At 37.3% G+C, this 24,005-nt stretch overlaps 1 protein-coding gene across 1 annotated transcript in view; it reads right to left on the bottom strand.

Moving 5' to 3' along the window:
- LOC150083615 (suppressor of lurcher protein 1-like) overlaps positions 1 to 17,628 on the bottom strand; it is a 383,165-nt gene extending 365,537 nt beyond the window's left edge. Inside the window, exons 1-2 of the mRNA XM_090378541.1 lie at positions 17,607 to 17,628; positions 16,774 to 16,951 (exon numbers count right to left, since the gene is read on the bottom strand). Of these exons, the coding sequence (XP_090234667.1) occupies positions 16,774 to 16,951; positions 17,607 to 17,628 (200 nt within the window). The remainder of the gene's footprint in view (positions 1 to 16,773; positions 16,952 to 17,606) is intronic.
- Between the last annotated feature and the right edge of the window lie 6,377 nt (positions 17,629 to 24,005).

Here is a 24,005-nt window from a genome sequence, read left to right as displayed (position 1 = left end):
GTTAATAGCTTAAATAAATTTAAGGTTGAACTAGACAAAAATTTGGAGTGACGGGATTGGCAAAATGAGAAGGGGTTTTTTTTTTTGGCTGATGTGCTGTATAAGCTTGCTATCTTGCATCATATGCCTCAACTAATGCTAATTATATAATAGCAAATTTTGAAATGATCAGTGAGAATTAAAGAAATTTCTATATACTTCAGGCACCTTTAAAATACTTGATGTTCCAGCCAACCTTCTTGTAAAACATTTTAAGAGCATCAGGATATTTATAAAATTTTTATTGTTATTATACACCTACAGGACTAGAGATCACTTATTAATACTAGGGGATTAGAAAAGATTCCACAGCTAGCAGAGAAAGAAAAATCATAAAGGCTACAAAAGACCTTTTAGATAAAGGGACAATTCATAAAACAGAACATAATTTTATTACACATACTAACAGTGAAGCACCAATTTCGAAACATAAAAATTCACAAAGAGGGAAAATTTGTTAGTAATAGTAATAACCATACAATGCAAGGAAGCCAGTGTGTTTTGCTGCACTGGATGGAGGGAAAAAAAAAAAAAAATGGGTACACAAGAAAATACAAATCAAATTATTTGCTTCCCTTCTCACATAGGTTGACCTTTGAATTTATTTAAACTGTTAGCCTCAACCATCTGTGAAGATAACCCGCCGGCTAAAAGAAAACTTTTAATAATCTAGTATAAATCTCTTCCCCTGAAGAGAATTTATTGAAATCCTCTGTAGCAGTGAAAATTCCACCTTCCTTCATTTTACTAACCCATCTCAGAGCCTTATAAACCTCAATCAAGTCACCTCTGAAGTGCTTGTTTGCCAAGCTCGGCAGCCCACATATACAGTCTTTCCTCATATGGCAGCACTTTTGCTAAGCTCACCATGCAAGTTGCCCATCTTTGGACCCTTTCAAGAAGCTCAATATCTTTTTTCAGATGAGGTCTCAATACTTGAACACAGTATTCTAAATGTGGTCTTACAATTGCCTTATACAATAGGACTATGGGCACCACATCTCTACAGGATAATGTTCAATAGACGCCATGGGCTTTCCTGGCTGCCTGTTTACCCTGCTCAGAAATCTTCATATCTGCCCATATTATAAAACTCCCAGATCCCCTTCTTCCTCCACTGTTTTTTAATCACATTTTTGCTTTCCCAGTTCTGATGTCAGGCCAAACTGACTCAAATACCACTGACCACCCATGTCAACTGGATGCACTGCTTTATATTTTGTTTTTCTTGACTAAAAGCATAATTCCTCCACCCCTCTCCTATCATGTCTGTCCTTTCCATATACATTGCACTCCCCATATTCTGCATCCCTTATATCTGAGTGACACCACATCTCTGATAACTCAACAATGTCGGAATTTGATGTCTTGACCTGCACTTCTAATTCATTAAATTTATTTACTATTATGCTCCTAGCTTTGGTGTACATGCACCTGTTCTTACTCTTTGTTACCTAACAAAGCCCATGTATTTACTTCTTTCATGATGACACCAGCAGTCCTTGCAATTCCCCTAGAACCTTGCTTTCAAAGCTGCTGCTCATTACAATAGAAGCAGTGCAAGAATCACTTTCACCACTGCCTGTGGCTGTTGTTAATCTTTTATTCTATGTATCCACCACCAAAGATAGCAGATTTCTGATCTACACTGCCACGATTGCATCAGCAAATATTTTTGCACCCTTTCTATTTAAGTGTATCCCATCCTTGTAGAAGTAGTCTCTCCTGTAGTAGTAGTAGTAGTGGCATGTGATGCAAGAAAGCAAATGTATGAGCTTATGCAGCATCAGCCAAAAAAAAAAAAAAAAAAATCACACCATTCCCTCCAAATGCCTGTCCAGTTCCTCCTTAAATTTATTCAACCTATCAACTTCCACAACGACAGATGGAAGTTTGTTTCAGCAATTAACCACCCGCTGGCTAAAGGCAAATTTCTGCACATCTATTCTACATCTGTCCTTTCTTAATTTGAATTTATGCCCCCTTAGGTTCATAATCTGAACAAGTGGAAGGATCCCATCAGAATTCAGCGTGCTGAACCCATTCAAGGCTTTATACACCTCAATCAGATCACAGTGCAGGTGCCTAGTCTCCAGCCACTGCAATTTGCAGAACTTAAGCCTCTCTTGATAAGAGGATCCCTTCATTCCCCTCACCAATCTTGTTGCCCTTCTCTGTAAACGCTCAAGTAAATCAACATCCTTCCTAAAATGAGGCCTCCAGACCTGTATGCAGTACTCAAGGCGTGGCCTGACCATTGCCTTATACAGAGGGATAATCACCTCCTTTTCCCTGCTAGCAAAATTCCTATATATCATTGACAAAACCCCATGACCTGCCCTGGCAGCCTGTCTGCATTGCTCAGAAAACTTCATATCTGCCTGCACAATTACTCCCAGTTCTTTTTCATTTTCTACCACCTTAAGTGTAGTACCACACAGTTGGTACGTTTCTCTGGGGTTACTTCTACCCATATGCAGTACTTTGCATTTGTCAAGGTTAAACTTCAGTTGCCACTTCTTAGCCCATCTGCCCAAATTATCTAGATCCTGTTGCAGTAGCACACTGCCACTACTGTCATTAACAACCCTGCCAACCTTTGTATCATCTGCAAACTTCGACACTAAGCCTGATATACCTTCATCAATATCATTGATAAATATACAAAACAACAGTGGACCCAACACCGAACCCTGTGGGACTCCACTAATAACATTAGTCCAAGAAGAGCACAGCACCCATTGATTAGCACCCTCTGTCTTCTCGCACTTAACCATCCTTTTATCCATTGTAGCAACTTACTCTTAATACCATTCTGCTCCAATTTGTACAATAGTCTTCTGGACGCCTCCATAGCCAGGTGGGAAGGAGCAGCAGTGCGTAGCACACGCTTCTTGATTAGACCGGGGTTCGAGCCCGTCACCACCAAATACGGAGGATGCGGAAAGGTCATTCAGGGAATGACCACCGCATATCCCGGAGCAATATGGCCTTAGTTGCTAATGCTCCTTAAAAAAACCAAATAACAAACAATAACAATAGTCTTCCATGCGCAACAATGTCAAAAGCTTTCCTTAAATCCAAATATATGATATCAAAATTATTTTTTGCATCCAGTTTCTTTGTAACCACATCATAATATCCTATCAAATTTGTCAGACAAGACTTTCCCTTAACAAACCCATGCTGTATCTGTAAACAAGCACAGACCACGCTAAGAAGATTTCTGCCCTATGAGTCTTGCACAATCTCTCTAGAACTAAAGTGATTGACAATGCTCTCATCATATACTCCCTCCTATCATGTTTTAGCAGAATTGCAGACAGTTTCAAATTTAATCCTAACCTGAAATTTTTTTTCAACATTGCCCTCTTGTTAAGTCTGCAGATCTCATACTCTTAATGGGTTTTTTTTTTTTATTTAATATAATAAACAGTAGTTAATACATTTTTTGAATCCATATAGTCATGTTGGGTAGTTTATTTCTGTATTTAGTTAAATATTCAAAAAGCTACAGTTTAATATTCAGCTAGCCCTTGTTATCGATATTTTGGCGGGAATTTCATAACTGAAGTTTGGTAGCTTAAATTTAATTTCTCTCGTGGTTAAAGTTTTGTCAACAGTTTCATTTCTATAATATTTTGGTAATTTAAATTTTGTAATATATTGCAAATTTAAATTTTTGTAACCTTCCTAAATTTTAGATTTTACTTTAATAATGGTTGCTACATGATCCACTTACAATACAAAGTCGAAGGAAGGATATCATGACCCAGATGGAAATTCCTGGGGGAATTTCCAGTGAAAGTTATAAGTTTGTCATTTGTATAGCCTGTGGCATATATTCTAAGGTAGGTCCAGTAGACAAAATGAGCTCAACTGATGATTCTCTTCTTTGCACCTTATGTAAGGAGTACTGATCTCAAATTAGAACTTGGTGCATTAAGAGAAGAATGAGTCACCGAAGAAACAAGAAATATTCTCCTCAGAGAATCAAGCATCTCCTGACCTGTCAAGTGATGCACTCCCAATTTCGGTCCCAAATAAGAATAGTCAAGCGCATACAGCTCTGGTTGAAGGTGATTCTATTGTCAGGGAAATAGGTGATATTTTTGTAATAAAGATAGGTGGACCAGGATGTGTTTGCTGGGAGCCACAAATGATGATGTTACTAACAAAATGTCACATTTTAAGTGGATAAAGATAGCAATGTTATTCATGTGGAGACTAATGATATTAAACAAACACAAACTGACTATTTGTTAGATAAATACAGATTCATGCTGAAAAAATGTTGTGAGTTAGTTCTGAATGTGTAAGTGTCTGCAATTCTGCCCAGACACAATAGGAGTAATTACATGCTGAAAACCTTGTGGATTAACTCAAAACTTGAGGGAATCTGCTAAACTCTAGGGGGGAAATTTTTATCAGCGTGGCTCACACTTGTAGGTAGAAGGAATCTATTTTGTAGGGATGGTAGTATTTTTGTAGGTATTAGTTTAAGCAAAGGTGGTACAAGGATTTCTGCCAGTATCATTGAAGATACCTTTTCCCCTCTTTAACCACTCAGTTTCCCTGAATCTTCAAGAAAGGGTTCAGGGAAACCGAGTGGTTAAAGAGAGGGGAAGGGTCAAAGTAATGCTTACATTCACCTCAAAAATTGTTGTTTGTTGCCACAACAGCTGATGTTGGCAAGATGTTCTGAGGGTAGAAATGTTTCAAATGAGCAGGATGTGAGAGAGGGAAACGAGCCTATATAACTCAAGGGATGTGTCAGGGTAGTAAACCATAGCAAACAATGTAGTCTTAACTGTGTCTACAGTAATGTCAGGAGTGTTGTCAATAAAATGGCTGAATTTGAAATTCTGGTTAAGATATATAATGCTGACATAATAATAGGGCTGACAGAAATGGTGAAACCTGAAGAAAAAAGAAGAGCTGCAACCTGGAAACTGGGATGACGAGTTACACTATGGTATGTATAATGTATTTAGGAAAGACAGGGAATATAGGAGGGATGCTGGTGTCATCCTTCTTATCAAAAGCAGCTGAGTGCAAAAAGAGCATTTGCTGAGTCTGAAGTTATAATGTCCCAGTTTTAATTTCCCAGATATTGACTGGAATTTGTGGGTTGGTCACTCGCACACTAGCAAGGCTTTTGTGGATTTATTGGATGATTGTTTTCTACATCAGCATGTTCATGAGGCAACAAGAGGGAGCAATACTCTTGATCTGATTATCAGTAGTGATTCTTCACGCATTAAGAATCTGCAGATAAATGAACCACTAGGTGGCAGTGATCACAGTGTGTTGAAGTGGGATTTACTCAAGGAGGTAACTACCATCAGAGGTAAAGGGAAGGGTTTTTGTTTTCGTAAAGGCGACTATGATGGTCTGAGACAGTATTTAAATTCTATACAGTGGGACCAACTGATGATGTTACCAACAGCAAACTCAAAATGGGAAGCATTCAAGGAACTAATCTTGGAGGCTACCAGGCTTTACGTACCAACTAAGAAATATTGTTCAAGGTTTAGGCCTAAATGGTTGTCAGATGAACTAATGAGACATGTGGCAGAGAAGAAAAATGCATGGGATACATACAAATTAATGGGTGACATGGAAGCCTATGATAGATATAAGTTGGTCTGTAACCAAGTCACAAAGGAGATTAGGCAGGCAAAGGCAGACTACGAAAAATCCTTGGCAAAGGATGCAAAGAAAAACAGAAAAGAGTTCTTTACATATTTAAATTCGAGAAGGAAAGGGATGAATCAGATTGGTCCACTGGATATTGATGGTTCAACAGTTGAGGATCCTGCTCAGGTGGCTAACAATCTAAACGAGTATTTTGCATCTACATTCACGCATGAGGAGTTATTCAGGAAGGAGAATGATGTAGGTAAAGTAAACATTGGCAGTGAGCTGGATGATTTTGTAATAACTGAGAGGAAAGTGGAGGAGAGATTGTTGAAGATAAACATAAAAAAGGCACCTGGGGTGGATGGGATCTATCCAGTTATATTAAAGGAGGCAGCAAAGGAAGTAAGCAAACCCCTAGCCATAATTATGAGAGCTTCTTTGGTCTCAGGGGAGGTACCCATAGACTGGAGATGTGCAAATGTAACCCCAATTCACAAAGGAGGATCAAAGGCTGAACAAGTAATTATAGACCTGTTAGTTTAACTTCTGTTCCAGGTAAGTTAATGGAGGCACTGGTTAAGGAAGCACTGCAGGATCATCAAGACAAGAATTCAGTTATAGCTCAGACGCAGCATGGTTTTGTTAAGGGCAGGTCTTGCCTGACCAATTTGATTGGATACTATGATGTAGTCACAAAAGAACTGGATGTAGGGAATAACTTTGATATTATATATTTGGATCTTAGAAAGGCTTTTGATACTGTTGCACATGGAAGACTGCTGCACAAATTGGAACAGTGTGGCATTGGAGGCAAATTGCTGCTATGGATAAGGGGATGGTTGAGTGGCAGAAGACAGAGAGTGGTAATCAATGGACACTGCTCAACGTGGACTAATGTTATTAGTGGAGTTCCTCAGGGTTCAGTGTTGGGTCCGTTGTTGTTTTCGGTGTTTATGAATGATATTGATGATGGGATATCAAGTTTAATGTCCAAGTTTGCAGATGATACAAAGGTTGGCAGGGTTGTTAAGGACACTACTGACGCTATGCTGCTGCAACAGGATCTGGAAAGGTTGAACAGATGGGCTGAGAGGTGGCAAATGAAGTTTAACATTGACAAATGTAAAGTACTACATATGGGAAACAGTAACCCCAGAGCAACGTATCAACTCTGCGGTACTACACTGACAGTGGTGGAGAATGAAAAGGACCTGGGGGTAATTGTGCAGGCAGATATGAAGTTCTCTGAGCAGTGCAGACGAGCTGCAAGAGTAGCTCATGGTGTCTTGTCAATGATATACAGGAATTTTTCTAGCAGGGATAAGGAGGTGATTATTCCCTTGTATAAGGCAATGGTTAGGCCACATCTTGAGTACTGTATACAGGTCTGGAGGCCTCATTTCAAGAAGGATGTAGAGCTGCTGGAACGGGTACAGAGAAGGGCAACAAGATTAGTGAATGGAACAAAGGGTTGCTCTTACGAAGAAAGGCTTAAGTTTTGCAAATTACAGAGTCTGGAGACTAGGCACCGGGCGAGGTGATCTGATAGAGGTATATAAGGCTTTGAATGGTTGGAGCATGCTCAATGCCAATGGGATTCTTCATCTTGCTCAGAATAATCACCTCAGAGGGCATAAATTCAAATTGAGGAAGGACGGATGTCGGATAGATGTGCGGAAATTTGCCTTTGGCCAGCGGGTGGTTGGTTGGTGGAACCGACTTCCATCACTTGTTGTTGAAGTTGATAGCCTAAACAAATTTAAAGCTCAACTGGACAGGTATTTCGAACAAACGGAGGGGTGAAATGGGAGTGGGATTTTTTTTTTTTTTTTTTTGGCTGATGCTGAATAAGCTTGCTTTCTTGCATCATATGCCTCTACTAATGCTAATGCTAAGTCTACCAGCACTGAATCTGTGTGGTATGAGTTAGTGGAAGCAAAGGTATAATGAGAGTGGGAGTAATATACAGACCAGAAGATTGTGAAGTATATGACGAGAGTCTATACAAGCAAATGATTGGGAAAGCAAGTGAGAATGGGAGAATCTGTCCCAGATTGACTGGAATAAGTGGAAGGAAAACTCATCTTTGGGAAAAATTTTTCTAAATAAACTATATGCTTACTGTTTGTACCAGCATGTCAGAGATAATACTAGGGGTTAGAATATTCTTGACCTCATCATTACTCAAGAATTAGATGGCATCACATGATTAAAATACAAGAACCATTGGCAGGTAGTGATCATGCAGTCGTCAGTTGAAAGATGACGAAAGATGTTGCAGTAGTTGAAGGTAAAGGCATGGATTTTAATTTCAAAAGAGAGGACTTTGAAAGTTTAAATAGCTGTATGGCATCTATTAATTGGGTGGATTGTAGAGTGAGGGTGAATATACTTGCATTATGGAATACCTTTAAATCAAAAATTATAGTAGCCATGAATGCATACATGCCATTAAGAAAATATTGCAGACAGGAGGATTCTGAAATGGATGAATGCAGAGCTGGCCTGTCAAATAAAGCAGAAAAAGATAGCATGGGATAGTTACAGAATGATGTATAGCAGTGAAGCCTACAACAGCCAGAAGTTTATTTAGCATTTTAGCCTTAGCATTAGTAGAGGCATATGATGCAAAAAAGCAAGCTTATATACAGCATCAGCCAAAAAAAAAAAAAAGGAATTTTTTCAGTGGCACTATTTATAACAGCACCACAGATAAAGCTAAAGATAAATAACAGATAAATCCCAAGTTTGTGTATGAGAAAGGCATTGGCTAAGGGAGCAAATAATGGGGACAAGGAATTTTTCATGTATGTGAATACAAGGAAGATTTTAAAGTGAATCAGATTGGACTCTTCTGCACTGAATGAGGGCAAGTCTAAGATTCAACTGCGACTGATATTGCAGTTGAATTTAACAGGTACTTTGCATTTCTCTTTACTGAAGAAGGTCTCTTCATGCTTAGAAGAGGCTGCACAAGTGAAGCAGAGTCATATGAAATTAGCAAATTTGAAATTACACAACTGTTTATTAGAAAAATCTTTGAGTATAAAGGCAAGTAAGGTTCCTCAAGTTGATGGCATATACTCAGTAATTTTGAGTGAGGCCGCCGGGTAGTGTACCGGAGAGATTCCTTTGGATTGAAGAAGTGCCAATGTATACCAATACATAAAGGAAGTTCTAAGAGTGAAGTTGGTAACTACAGACTGGTTAGTCTGACTTCAGTGGTAAGGAAAATCTTAGAAACAATGATTAAGAGTGTGATCTAGGGACATTTAGACAGATATGGCATTCTGAATAACACAACATGGTTTTGTTAGGGGAAAAATAATGTTAGTAAGCTATTTTGTCACAGTTATTCATGCGCTGGATGTAGAAAACAATTTCTAATTTTTTTTTTGATTTTAGCAAGGCATTTGACTGAGATTATTGTAAAACCTGGAATATGTTGGGATTACTAGAAAAATTCTAAGATGGATTGCTGGGTGGCTGTAGGGCAGAAGGCAGTGAATAATGGATATTCTTCAGATTGGTGAACAGTCAGCACTGAGGTCCCCAAAGTTTCTTGGGCCACTGCTGTTTCTGATTTTCGTAAAAGACGTCGACAATGGGAGAGAAGGCATGATATCAAAATTTGTAGACAATGTAAAGATTGATAGAAGTAGTTAATGATCAGTACCAAGCAGTGCTCCTTCAGGATGACTTGAACACACTGAAAGAATAGTCAGAGAAGTGGAAGCTATAATTTAATGCAGCAAAATGCAAGGTTTACACTTGGAAAATAGCAAACCCAAAATAAATTACACATTTGGTGGGGCTTACAGTAGCGGAAGAAAGGTATCTAGGAGTTATAATATAGGCAGATATGAAGTTTTCTGAGCAGTGTAAACAGTCAGCCAGGAAAGACCATGGTTCTATAGGTCATTTATTGAATATTATCCTCTAGAGCAGGAGTGGCCAACTTAATTTGTGATGCGATCTACTTTTTTCCTTCAAAATGTGCCGCGATCTACCATCTCAAAAATTTCATTGCATAAGGTGCACAAATCGAGGGATGACTGTATATTTAAAATTCGTCGTGATCGACTGAAATTAAATCCTCAATCAACTCATTGGCCACCCCTGCTCTAGAGTTATGGAGGTGACAGTAATAGTCCCACTGTATAAGGCAATTGTAAGCACAACATTTAGAATACTGTGTTCAAGTATGGAGACCTCAACTGAAAAAAGACATTGAGCTACTTGAAAGGGTCCAAAGACGGGCAACTCACATGGTGAGATCGGCAAATCGGTGATCATAGAGGAAAGACTCCAAATATGTAGGCTATAGAGCTTGCCAACTAGATACCTCAGGGGTGATCTGATTGAAGTTTATAAGACTCTGAGAAGGGTTAGTAAAATGAATGAAGATTGAATTTTCACTGGTACAGAGAATACCAGAACTCGTGGGCATAAATTAAAATTACGGGGGAAGAGGTTTAGACTAGATTATTGGAAATTTTCTTTTAGTCAGTGAGTTGCTGATTGCTGGAACAGGTTTCCTAACGGGTAGTTCAGGTTGCCGGTTTGAATAAATTCAAAGGTCAACTGGATAGTTACCTATGTGAGGAGGGAAGCAAAATAATTTGTATTTTCTCATCTACTCATTCCCCCCACCCCTGCCACAACCAGTGCAGCAAAAACCTCTGGCTTCCAAGTACTGTTTTGATATTACTATTAACTTTAAATCATTTTTAAATCATATCTACTCTACAATGTCATCATATTTTGCCCTTGGCAGACATATCCTGGTTCTATTTCACTTATCGTTTTTGCACAATATATTTTCCGTTTCCTGATAATAGCCATCGACAACAATTAGCTCCTATGGGCACAGTGTATTCTGCCTTGGGGGCTGCCACTGCACTGCCTGATGATCAAGTATAAGTGCTCTATCATTGATGTTGATGCAGGCAGCTGAGAGCTTGATTACCAACCAATTTAATTGTTTCGAGGGCATCCACCCTGTTCTTCAAGTTCTCATAAAGGCCCATAACAATGCTGATGTGATGTTTAATATCCTCCCATTCCTTACATTGAGCACATACAAAGACATCCCCTTGGTAATATCATGTCTCATACACGACAGCTCTTCAAACATCAAACAAGCTGTAACACTATGCATTGGTACGCTATGAAGTTTATGATACTAATTATATATTATTAAAATTTGAACGTTCTAATCAATATACTAGTTATGCAACAATAATACTACCACGCTACCAAGTTTGTGTTATATGTATTAGGGTATACCATTACACTTGAAAGTTATAAGTTAATCCCTATAACTATAAAAACATTGGCAAGATTTAAATAATACAAAGGTTCTATATATATTAAGTAGTAACCTAAATTAATAAATAAACTAATGAGCGTGACTAGGACTATAAAGCTACTAATAGAGTATGTTTTAATATGATAATCAGATCAGTAAAATGGCAAAATTTTTCAAAAACTTATCCATTTCATGGAGATGAATATTCTTTGACTAGCACGTGGATACTCTCATCCACGAGTCCAAAGAAGAGGACAAAATTACTCACTTACTAGTTTCAGTCCATAATCATTGTTTTTGCTCACATAGATTTTTTTTAACGTAACAGGATATCCCCCTTAATGGGTCAAACTCTTCCCTTTTTAAATTTATGCATAGTCTTGCTGCAAAGAGCAGGAAATTTCATTTCTTAAAGAATTACTTAAAAATTATTAATAAAATTAATTCATTATATTTATTCATAGTAATTCATTTCATTATTTTTAATTCATTCTTATTAATTCATTAATTTCTCAAAAACTATTAATAAAAAATTACAAAATAAGAGGATAGAATTTTGTTTATATATTTTTCCATTATCACGTTTTGCAATTATGCACCATCTACTGCGACACACACATTTACTGACTGGTGAATAAAATCTTGATGATATTCTCTATCACAAATTCAATTCTATTCATACAATAACATTTTAGTTTAACATTTTGTAAAGGAGGTTTGTGGATACTTTGTACATTCATTAAAATTGCTATGTGATTACACTGCTTTAAAAACTGTTTTAGTGACAGTAGTGTCCAGCTTTTTCACTGAGGGATGATGACAATTTTCCCATGCCGTTCACTTACTACTTTCACTTGGAAATGAGAAATGGCAGTCCTGTTGTTTAAGTAGCTACACAGTTTGTTCATGTATGCAGGTTTTACCTTAGAATACTTGTCGAAATTTTGATAGGCATTGATTGAATGCTAATTTTTTTTTAGAAATGAAATTTCTTGCTGTTTGCAGCAGAACTGCATGCAGAAATTTAAAAATGGAGGAGTTTGACCATTAAGTGTGTGTGGGGGGGGGTATCCTATTACATTAAAAAAATGATGTGAGTAAAAACAATGAATATGGACTAAAACCAGTAAGTGATCTGATTATCCATAATGAAAGATATAAACAAAGCCATTTATATTCAACCCCAGGGTCCTGATCTGGATATCATCATTCTTCTCTTTCTTGGTGATCCCCTTCTACTTTTGACACACTTTCTCTCTCTCTCTCTCTCTCTCTCTCTCTCTCTCTCTCTCTCTCTCTCTCTCTCAGAATAACTCAGAATTTTTTTCTGGCTGGTGCAGCATAAGCCTCAGACTTCCTTGCACCATATGGCTAATAATAATAATAATTTTGCTACAAGTTAATTGTGTTGGCTAAAAGATGTGTTATTTATTAAATTTTAATTAACTGAAACACAGGTACAATGATAATCAATTTGATAGTATGAACCAGAGCTATAATTCTCAATACGTTCTACATTGATATCAATATTTGTAAAAGAATAAGAGAAGTTTACCTCAATATGATATTGTGTGTATCGATAGGTTATACCTATCGATACACACAATTATGGGGAGTTTTTTGAATACCTTGGTGCAAAATTACATTACATTAACACTAAGATACTCAGCCCAAAGTTACCATATTTCTTTTCTAAAGTATTGCCTTCAAAACAACATTGTTCTGAAGTTTGCCAGGGTCAATTTTAATTATAAAATTTTGTGCATTAAGCAACTAGCATTTGCCACATCACATAATATAGTTAAGTTTGCCTTAAGATCTCGGTATTCTAATAAACAAAAATACCTTTCCCAAGTTAGGAAACTTCGCAACAAATTAAAAAATTATCTGCATCCCAATGATTGGTCTGAATTGAAGACCTCCATGGATTTGCAACATGAAGCACAGGCCTCAGAAATAAAAAAACAGACATGTTAACAAATTGGATACATTATTGGGAGGGTCAAGACATGCTCATATCAGTTCTAACACATCGTCGCGAGCTTGCGACCAAATGCATACAAGTTGTTTGACGACTCCCCCACATACGCACAATGGTCTACCACAGAATACTTCAGCTAGTTCGCGAACACCCCCTTGCCCAACATTCAACGGACCAACATATCAACAGGTTACAAATCTTTCCTTGTATACGCTATCGCAGGACCAGATTTCACTTTTATCCAAAGGATTAAATTATAATTTACCACCTCAAACATTACCTAAAAAATAGTGCATAACTGATATTGAATTTGGACTTCGTAATGCTCCACAAAAATATTTATTTATTCAACAAGTTAAGCAGGTGGCGAATAACATAAAAGAAATGCAACTTCCTAAATTTAATACGCACAACAGTTCTGCTTTATGTGTACTTTGGGAAAATAAAGACATTATTATTCAGAGAGCTGATAAAGGAGATACAGCGGTAATACTCAATAAACCTGATTATATTAATAAGTTAGCGTCAGTTGTATCAGATACCTCCACTTATCTTGAAGTAGAACCAGCATTATTTACCAATTTGGTCAATCAATACAATAAAACGTTAACCACGTATCAAAAAAAATGACTACATCACTATGGCTCAGTTAAAGGAATTGAAAGCAAGAACATACAATATTCCTGCACTTTTCGGTCAGGTAAAATTACATAATACCAGATTTCCTATTTGGCCTATTGTTCCCTAAAGAAACTCAGCATTTTCCTCCTTGGCCACACATGTATATAACATTATAAAACCCTTTAGACAGATGATACAATTTGGGATTAAGAATATGATACACTATTTAATAACCTTAAGGACTGTAGACATGGTGGTAATGATAATTTATTCTCACTAGATGTTACCTCGTTATATACGAATGTAAACGTTGAATACACATTAGATATTCTTTGGGATATGTTAAATAATAACTCGATACCGATTAATTATACGAAGCTTCCTATTAAGGAAATTTTTCACTTAATTAAACTCTTAGTTGAAGCCAACTATATCACCTTACGAGACAAAGTACACACAAATTTTTGGTTTGCCAAGGGATTAAGCCTCAGTGGCCTAATATCAGAGATCTATCTCTCAACGATTGAACATATACGTTTGATGCCTTTTCTCCCCGGTATCACATACTACGGGAGGTATTTAGATGACATTCTAGTCAATTACCGATAGCAGCACCATCCAAGACATTTTACATTCATTTAATAATATTAATTCTAGACTCAAATTTACATTGGAGAAGGAGAATACGGATACTAAGTCATTAAATTTTCTAAATTTCACGCTTACTCGGGACGTGAATAAAATGCAATTTAACATCTATCGTAAACCTACAAACACCGGTATGCTTCTGCATTAGCATTAGCATTAGCAGAGGCATATGATGCAAGAAAGCAAGCTTATTCAGCATCAGCCAAAAAAAAAAAAAAAAAAACCCACTCCCATTTCACCCCTCCGTTCGTTCGAAATACCTGTCCAGTTGAGCTTTAAATTTGTTTAGGCTATCAACTTCAACAACAAGTGATGGAAGTCGGTTCCACCAACCAACCACCCGCTGGCCAAAGGCAAATTTCCGCACATCTATCCGACATCCGTCCTTCCTCAATTTGAATTTATGCCCTCTGAGGTGATTATTCTGAGAAAGATGAAGAATCCCATTGGCATTGAGCATGCTCAAACCATTCAAAGCCTTATACACCTCTATCAGATCACCTCGCCGGTGCCTAGTCTCCAAACTCTGTAATTTGCAAAACTTAAGCCTTTCTTCGTAAGAGCAACCCTTTGTTCCATTTACTAATCTTGTTGCCCTTCTCTGTACCCGTTCCAGCAGCTCTACATCCTTCTTGAAATGAGGCCTCCAGACCTGTATACAGTACTCAAGATGTGGCCTTACCATTGCCTTATACAAGGGAATAATCACCTCCTTATCCCTGCTAGAAAAATTCCTGTATATCATTGACAAGACACCATGAGCTACTCTTGCAGCTCGTCTGCACTGCTCAGAGAACTTCATATCTGCCTGCACAATTACCCCCAGGTCCTTTTCATTCTCCACCACTGTCAGTGTAGTACCGCAGAGTTGATACGTTGCTCTGGGATTACTGTTTCCCATATGCAGCACTTTACATTTGTCGATGTTAAACCATTATGACAGCTATCACCCATTCACCTACAAAAGATCGATTATCTTTAATCAATTTCTCGATGCTTATAAATATTCAATGACGGAATCTGCTTTGGGCTCAGAAATACAAATATTAACCAGCAGATTCTTAAACAGGGGTTACCAACTTGCTACAATAGACAGAATTAGGGTACAAGCTAAGGATAGAATACAAAAAATACACCAACCAACAATAGTAATATCAAAAAATACTTTACTTCACTCCCATATGTTGAACAGTGGCACAAACAACTTAACGGATTCTTTAAAGATACCGAATTTAAAATTGTAGCCAGGCCAATATGGAAATTACACACTATACTGAACAATCTATCAGTCCTTTCCTCGTTCACAAGACAAATAAATGACCTGGTATACAACATTTCTTGTGGTGATTGCGACTCGTCTTATCAGGGTTCTACGCGGTTTCCTCTGAATTTTTGTGCTAATTAACACGCGGCCTCAGTTCGTGCTTCTCGTTCAGCAGCATCAGAATCAGCCTTTCATGCTGTTAATGAAAAACATGCTTCTTTATTTAACGAGGCCAAAATACTTAATTACGTGGCCAACGTAATTATACGAGACTTAAATGCAGAAACAGTTGAAATTAAATTACATGAGAATTCTATTAATGTTAGCTGGCCATATCTAATCTCTGACTTGTGGTCTTTGCATGTATGTGCGAAGACAAATAATCCCTATTTAAGTTCCATGCACACCCCCATTCAGTAATTTTCATTCCTGCGATCATGACACACGGTCGAAAAGCATTGTCAGCTTCAGGAAGGAAAATCGGAAAATCATTATGCAATTTTTTCATTAAATTAATTTTTGACTTAATTTTTAATTGCATTAAATTGATTTTTAATTGTGTTCATTTGATGTTTAATTATTGTTAATTATTTCTTACTGTTGTAAGATTTGTGTAATGTAAGATTTTCAATTTTTTAATTGTTTTCATTTTAATTTCTGGAGAGTATCATACAGAAGTGTTCTACATATCATATTGAGGTAAACTTCTCTTATTCTTTTACAAAATATGATAATCAATAAAAATTCTAACAGTTACAGTGAATTTTATTTTTCTGAAATACTGAAACTGGCTATGCTGACCTCTGCAAAGCAGATACCTCTCTATAGTGGACACCATTCTGACCCAAAAGTGTGCACTTTCTTAGACAGGTTCACTGTACATGATAACCTACCAGTGGGTGATCGCTGCCTCCAAGCTTACACACCAGGGACTCATCAGTAGATATTTTCACTGAATTGATACTTACTAATTAGCCCCACCAAAGTGGCCCTTGTGAGTTAAGAAAATTAAATACTTAAACATTAAAAAATTGTAGCAAGGACAGGACCTAAAATTAAAAAATTCTCCTTTCACAGAAAGATATTAGAATCAGGTAACTGTAATACAAAATACTGTTAAGCATTCTTAAAAAATACATTTGTGTAAAGCTACAAATAATAATACCAATGTTAATAATTAATATAGTTAATAAAATGTTAATAATGAACATACCCACTACTTAATAGTGGATATGTTTAATAATAATAATAATAATAAACACTTACTCTGGTGGTGTACCCCTAAGATTAAATGATGTAAATGTAACCTGAACTCTCTCGTTTTCTGCAGCAATGAATGTATAGATACATTGTTGAGAGTGTTTACTTGGAATTTCCATAAGTGGTGCTCCAAATGTACCATTTTTTGGTCCATCAGGGTTACTAATGAACATCTGATCACACTCTGGAGGAAATAATTTAAGAAATGAATAGAAAAATTAAACAAAAATTTAATTATACCAAGAAAAGCAATACCTGGGAAATAAAATTCAAAGTACACTATTCAGCAATTTTCTAAAGTTAAAGTAGAAAATTCAAAACCTATTTTTGATATCTTATTGTTTTCTTCATAAAACTTTTAAATTAATTTAAAATAAAGTGTTGTCACTTATTATTGTTATTATTTTTTTTGTATAAACTCACTATTTGTAAATTAATGAGTTTTTTATAAAAACTCATTAATGTTATGAAGACATCTTGAAACAGACAGTCCTGAATAATGGCTCATTATTCAGGAAATCTCATTTTTAGTGTAAACATTATTTTTTCTATTAATTTTTCTATTTGAAGTCAGATATCAGAAAAATTGCACAACAAAGTGCCTACAAACCAGATGATGTATTTGATGAGTATTTATGTAGACAAACTAGTTGTTCTTTTGAGTGATTTTCTTGTTGCATTAGTAGTGTTCCATATGCATGTGATGTTTATTCACTTACTTTTCTCCACTGGCTAAACTGAACACTATTTCTGTACAAGTTCAATAATGCACAGTAACTTTATTCACTGTTCATCTTTCCTGTAGCAACATAAACAGTGAATGAAACCCTTCTCCCTACCTGAAGGACATCCTTCTTTCATAGTCAAGTGAAAGTGACAAACTTGCCAACACCTTTTACTGCTGATATGCTAAGAGGGAAGGGTGTACTGGAGAGGGTTTGCATGAGACCATTGTTAAATTTTTGAGGCTTATACAAGTCCCTTCTTAAAAAAAAAAAAAAAAGGTTTGATACAATTTAAAAAATTGTATCAAAAATTGTATCAAAATTAAAAAAAAAAAAAAAAAAAAAGCATAAATTGTATCAAATTCTTCTTGAGCAAACCCCTCATTAACAAATTAACAACATACCCCTGCCAAGAGGATAGCATTGTAATAGCTCATCCTAAGTAAAAAAATTACAATAAATTCTGAACAATTAGTGAACTAGTTATTTGCTTTTTAAAAAATTGCTACAAGTTTTGAATGGTAAAAATAATAAAATTAAAGAAAAAAATAAAAAGTAAGCAGATACATACCTAGCGAAATGAAGTTAATTCATGATAGTTATGTCTTCTTATTCTTAATTTTTTTATTATATTTTATCATTCAAAATGCCAGCTATGTTTTTAAAATTCAAACAGCCAAAGCTCTGTAATTTTGAATCTAACATGAGTTCATATGACTTTCTTCATTTTAGACTCTCTAGAATGCATCCCAAATTTTCTGCATATAATTCTGAAACACCCTGTTGTTGTTATTTGTTTTTTAGGAGCATTAGCAACTAAGGCCATATTGCTCCGGGATATGCGGTGGTCATTCCCTGACCTTTCCGCATCCTCCGTATTTGGTGGTGACAGGCTCGAACCCCGGTCTAATCAAGAAGCGTGTGCTACACACTGCTGCTCCTTCCCACCTGGCTACGGAGGCACGTGAAACACCCTGTGCACACAATCACACACATGTATGCGAATATTATGATAGTTTATTAAAGATGGTTTTTAAGTAATTAAATGTGATTTGTTGATTAAGGCCACTGCCAAAGCAATTAAAGCTGACAATCATAATGAGTATGTACACTGTCCAGTCAAAACATTATGACAACCTATCTAATAGTGGGTATGTTCTCCTCTTGTCACCAGTACTGCTGCCACAAGTGAGGCATGGACTCTATAAAGCCTCTAAACACTGCAGGAGATATGTTGACTATATTGCCATGATTACATCCTATAGATTTGCGATAGTCCATGGTGCAAGATCCAAATGCCAGGTGTCAACTCACGTAATCTGAGAGAAGTTCTATTGGATTTACATTCAGTGAATTCGGTGGCCAAGGTAGAACCTGGAAGTTACTTTCACTTTTGGTGAACCACTCTCAACGATAATGGCAATGTGGCAGGGCTCATTATCCTGCTGAAACACACTTGTGCCATCCGAAAAATGTCACCATGAAGGGATATACCTGATCAGCCACAATGGATAGATAGTTTTTAGCATTCAGTGTGCTCTAGGGGTATGAGTACTCCAAAAGATTCCCAAAAAACATCCCCCATAGCAAAAAACTGTGTTACCTGCCTGTTTCTGTTGTATCAGGACATCAGAGTGATTCCTCTCTACAGTTTGACACCATCTCCTCCATCTACCATCCTCACGGTAGCAGGAAACATGATTCAGTGGGAAAGACAACTTTGTTTTTAGCAGTTTTCCAACAATGGCATTCAGATGCAAACTTTAGGCATCATTGGATCGTGATCTTAAAAAAAACCACTGGTCATTCCCAGGTTAGCTGTTCTGCCATTTTTCACTAATGACTTGTGCAAGGCAGGACAGCTCACATTCACCAAGACTGTCAATGAGGTCTTGGCGAATAAACTATATATATAGTTTATTCACCACGACCAAAATTATATATATATACAGGGTGTCTCAAAAATATTGGTACAAATGTTTAGGGGAGGTAGGTAACATCTAAAGGAATGTGAATCACATAGGAACCCATAACCGGAAACATCACCGTAAGTTGGTAGACAGCACAGTAGTCACCGCACAAAGAGCATGCATCAATATATGAACTGCAAGCTGGCAGACATGCACCTAGTATGGATTAGCAGAGGGCAATGATTTTTTTTTTTTTTTTGATTTGGTAGTTATTGGCGCATCGGCTTCTGTGGCCATATTGCACCTCCCAAGGTTTTTGCAGTACTTTGATCCAAGCCCGAGGCGGGAATCGAACCCGCGACCTTTGGGTTGCCGGGCAGGTACTAGAGGGCAATGGATAAGCCGCTCAACGAATTTATGGAGAATGCTTCCCAGACAGACATGTACCGGACCACCGTTTGTTTGCGCGTGTGCATCAAAATTTGTGCGATTACGGGTCATTTAGAGGTAACAGGAGTAGTGCGGGCAGACCACATTCGACGCGAATTCCCACCATGGAAGAAAGTGTGTTGAATGCCGTCCAGAATAATCCTACTACCAGCACACGTGCCGTTGCCTCAGGAGTGTCTCATTGCAGTGTACAGTGTGTCTGGCACGATGATTCCTTACACCCCCTTTCATCTCCAAAGGGTTCAGTTACTGCTCCCTCAAGATCATCCTGCACGTGTGGCTTTTGGTTTCTCCAAGAAAGTGTTCAAGACTTGAATTTTCCAGCCTACATTTTGTTCACAGATGAGGCTTATTTCACTCGGGAAGGCTTATTCAATCAGCACAATGCTCATGTGTGGGCTCACGACAACCCACAAGGTGTGTGCCCCAGGCGGCACAACATCACTTCGCAATAAATGTGTGGGCAGGTATGGTCAGTGACTGCTAAGTCAGCCCATACCTGTTACCATCCCGCATTAACTCAGCTAAATATCGGATCTTTCTTGAACAAGTTCTACCAGGGTTACTTGACAATGTTCCAGCAAATGCGAGACGCAACATTGGTTTCAACATGACGGGGCACCTGCCCATTATGGAAGGTGTGTTCGTGACCATTTGAACAGGTGTTCTGGGCGTCGATGGATTGGCCGTGGTGGACCTGTTGCCTGGTCTCCACGCTCACCTGATTTATCAAGCCTTGATTTCGTTCTGTGGGGGGGGGCCTCAAATCTATTGTGTATGAATCACCTGTGGAGACAGAAATGGATCTCGTGGCAAGACTTGTCTGCACTGCTGCTACTGTCAAAGAAACTCCAGGTGTGTTCGACCGTGTCCGCCAATCCGTGCTGCGTCGGTGTCATGCACGAATCGCGTCTCATGGTGGAACCTTCGAGCATCTGTTGTAACATCATGAAATGCATCCATCTCGTACTCCATTGTTAATATTATGTCAAATAAATGTTTGCCACTAATTACTGTCTTGTGTCATTTCTGCTTCTTGTGCCTCTGCTACTACTTTCCCGTGACGTTTCCGGTTATGGGTTCCTATGCGATTCACACTCCTTTAGATGTTACCTATGTCCCCTAAACGTTGTACCAATATTTTTGAGACACCCTGTATACCAGTAGGAAGTTTCTAGAAGGCTCACAATGCTTCTAGAGAATTGTGCAAATAAACCTTCTAGAAACCTTCCAGAAACATCCCGACCTCTCTTCTGCACATATCAATATTCAGAACAGAACATTCTCAAATGTTGTAGAAAGCTCCCCAGTGCACTAGAAATTTCCTGAATGTTATAGAAAAAATAAAAATAAAATAAAATAAATAGATAAAACAGACTGAAAAGATGATTAAACCAACTACAGGTCTTGGTTTTTGGTCTTTAACCTACAATATTTGAATACTGAGGGTGATGAGAATTTTTGAAGCACATATCTGAGTTTAACATATTTTCTATGAGAATCTTTAAATATTATTTCAGGGAGGAAATTGATACTGACCAGTGTAACTGACCTGTCTGAATTCCAAAGATGTCAAATTGCGTGTGCATGTTTAGCAGGGGCATCAGTGACTAAAACTGTTGATTTGTTTAATATATCCAGAGAAACTGTATTGAAAGTGATGTTTGCATTCACTAAGTACAAAAAACAAAATCTGATAGGATGAACTGACAGAAAATCAACACTGACTGAAAGAGACTGCCAAACACTGAAAAGGATTGCAGACCAAAAACATAAAACTGCTGCCTCAAAAATAACTGCAGAATTTAATGTTAAGTCTCAGCAATCCAGATTCTAGCAAAATAATTCAGCAAAACCTTTACAAAGCTGATTTATGGCAGAACTGCTAAATTTCACAACTTTCTATCGTTACTGATGGTAATGCTAGAAAGAGGATGCAGTGGTGTAAGCAGCACAAAAACTACTAGACATTTGATGATTGAAATCATGTCATATTTTCAGATGAATCATCATTCATACTTCTTCCAATAACAGGGGGAGTTTACATTTGGCAAAGGCCAAATGAAATCTTGACTCTTGTGCCAACTGTCAAACACAGAGGAGGATTACCAATAGTTTGGGCAGCAATATTTTGGTATTCTTTAAGTCCTCTCATCACACTGAACAGGCGAATTATTACACTGATTACACTCACATTCTGAGTGACTGGGTTCATCCCACGGTGCTCACATTGTTTCCTACAAATGATGCAATGTTTCAAGCTGTTTCAATGCTCCAATACACATTGCCAAATGTGTCCAATCTTGGTATGAGAATCATGAAACTGCACAATCACCAGACAAACTTCGGTGAGCCACTTCTAGGCATATTTGGAGAGAAGAGTGAGAAGCAGATTTTCTCCACCTTTATCATTCAAGGAACTTAAAACATTCCTCCATAAATAATGGTCCAATATTTCTCGTAAAACAGTTCAAGGTTTATCTGAATCTATTCCATGTAGAATACAAGTCGTTTTAAAAACAAAGGGTGGCCCAAAACCATATCAGTGCATATATGTAACTCTTATCTTATGAAACAGGTGTTTCATTATTTTGTCCACCCTTGTGAGAATTAGATAATAATAATTAAGAAATATAAAACACTTAAGATCCAAATTTTATACATACAGCTAGGGAGGGGTAGAATTGGATATGCAAATAAGTAGATGCTAATTTAGGTGAAGTGAAGGGTAGAAATAGGATAGAAATAGTATGTGAAGGGTAGAAATAGTATCCCTACTGCTACTGAATTTCTTGAGAGAAAGAGGGAAATAAACCTAATGCAAGCCAAGAGTGTATTAGTATTAATATTAGGAGTGGACAGTGATGCAAGAAAAAAAACAGATTGTAAAATATTGAGCAAAAAAAAAAAAAAAAAAAAGGTTCAATTTTTCTCTTAAGACAGTTCCAAATTTATTTGAATCTATTCCACATATAAAACACTTTGTTTTAAAAGCAAAGGATGGCACAACACTATATAAGTGCATATTGTAACTCGTCACAGGTGTTTCCATTATATTATTTTGTCCACCCCTATGTGTGTGTGTATAAAGGAATATATTATGAAGAATTAGATAATTACAATATATAAAACTGAGAAGGGTGTAATGGGGTATAACTGAGCATGTAAACAGAAATTGTCTGAGTCAATTAAACAATACGACCACTTTGCTTACTGGAGGCTTGAAGTGCTGGAACCCATGTTTAGTCTCCAGAGTAAACTTCTGGTCAACCCTCCCCCATTTCTTCCTTCTTGCAGTATGATTGATGTCTTTTGAGGTTATGATGAATACCACAGCGAGATCCAAACTTCCTTACATTTTGAGGGTACATCTCTAAAACGATATTCGCAGGCTGGAGGCTAGTTAGTACACTAGACTCAACTTACTGGTAACTCTCTAGGAGGCTTCCGGATCAGCTAGTGTATAATCTTGCTGCTTCTACTATGGCAGATAGCAACTGGAGGGAGTCCGAGTAGTGTGCATGTGGGGGCATTGTCGGGCCACTTTATGTCAAGGATCTGGGGTATATTCTTACCATGTGTACGCCATATCCAAAAATTTCATTACTTCATACAGCATGTCCTCCCTCCACCTTTTCTTACTATCGAATACACCATCAATTGTCAAACTAATAGAGCAACTTATTTGCGAACAGATCTAAACCTCCCAAACACTTCATAGTTCATTTCACAAATATACATGGTCTCAGTTCTAATCTCAATGATGTCCATTCCCACTTATAGTCTGCCAAACCCAAAGTACCTTTTCTGACAGAATCTCGGTTATGGGTTGATTAAACCACTGCTCATCTCAGTTGCCCCGATTATTCACTGTATGATTCCTTTCACCTCAAAGGTGTTACTTATGCATTTGTCCATTCCAATATTCCTGTCAGAGACTTGATAATTTGGAATCTCCTCTTTTCGAACTCCTTTGGCTTAAAATCTCTCTACCTCATTCTGTCAAATTCATCTGTTTTCTCTATCATCCTTCCAACTCAATCAATCACTTGGAATTCATTGACTTCCTTTCTTTGCAACTTGACTTTCTCCAGTCCAACTTTCCTAACAGTGAGATAATTTTCCTTGGCGATTTTAATGTTCACAGTTCCAG

The sequence above is a fragment of the Mastigoproctus giganteus genome, chromosome 7, assembly GCF_048544385.1.
Source record: "Mastigoproctus giganteus isolate SK-2022 chromosome 7, ASM4854438v1, whole genome shotgun sequence".
Classification (NCBI taxonomy): domain Eukaryota; kingdom Metazoa; phylum Arthropoda; class Arachnida; order Uropygi; family Thelyphonidae; genus Mastigoproctus; species Mastigoproctus giganteus.
This window is presented reverse-complemented; position numbering and strand designations above follow the sequence as displayed.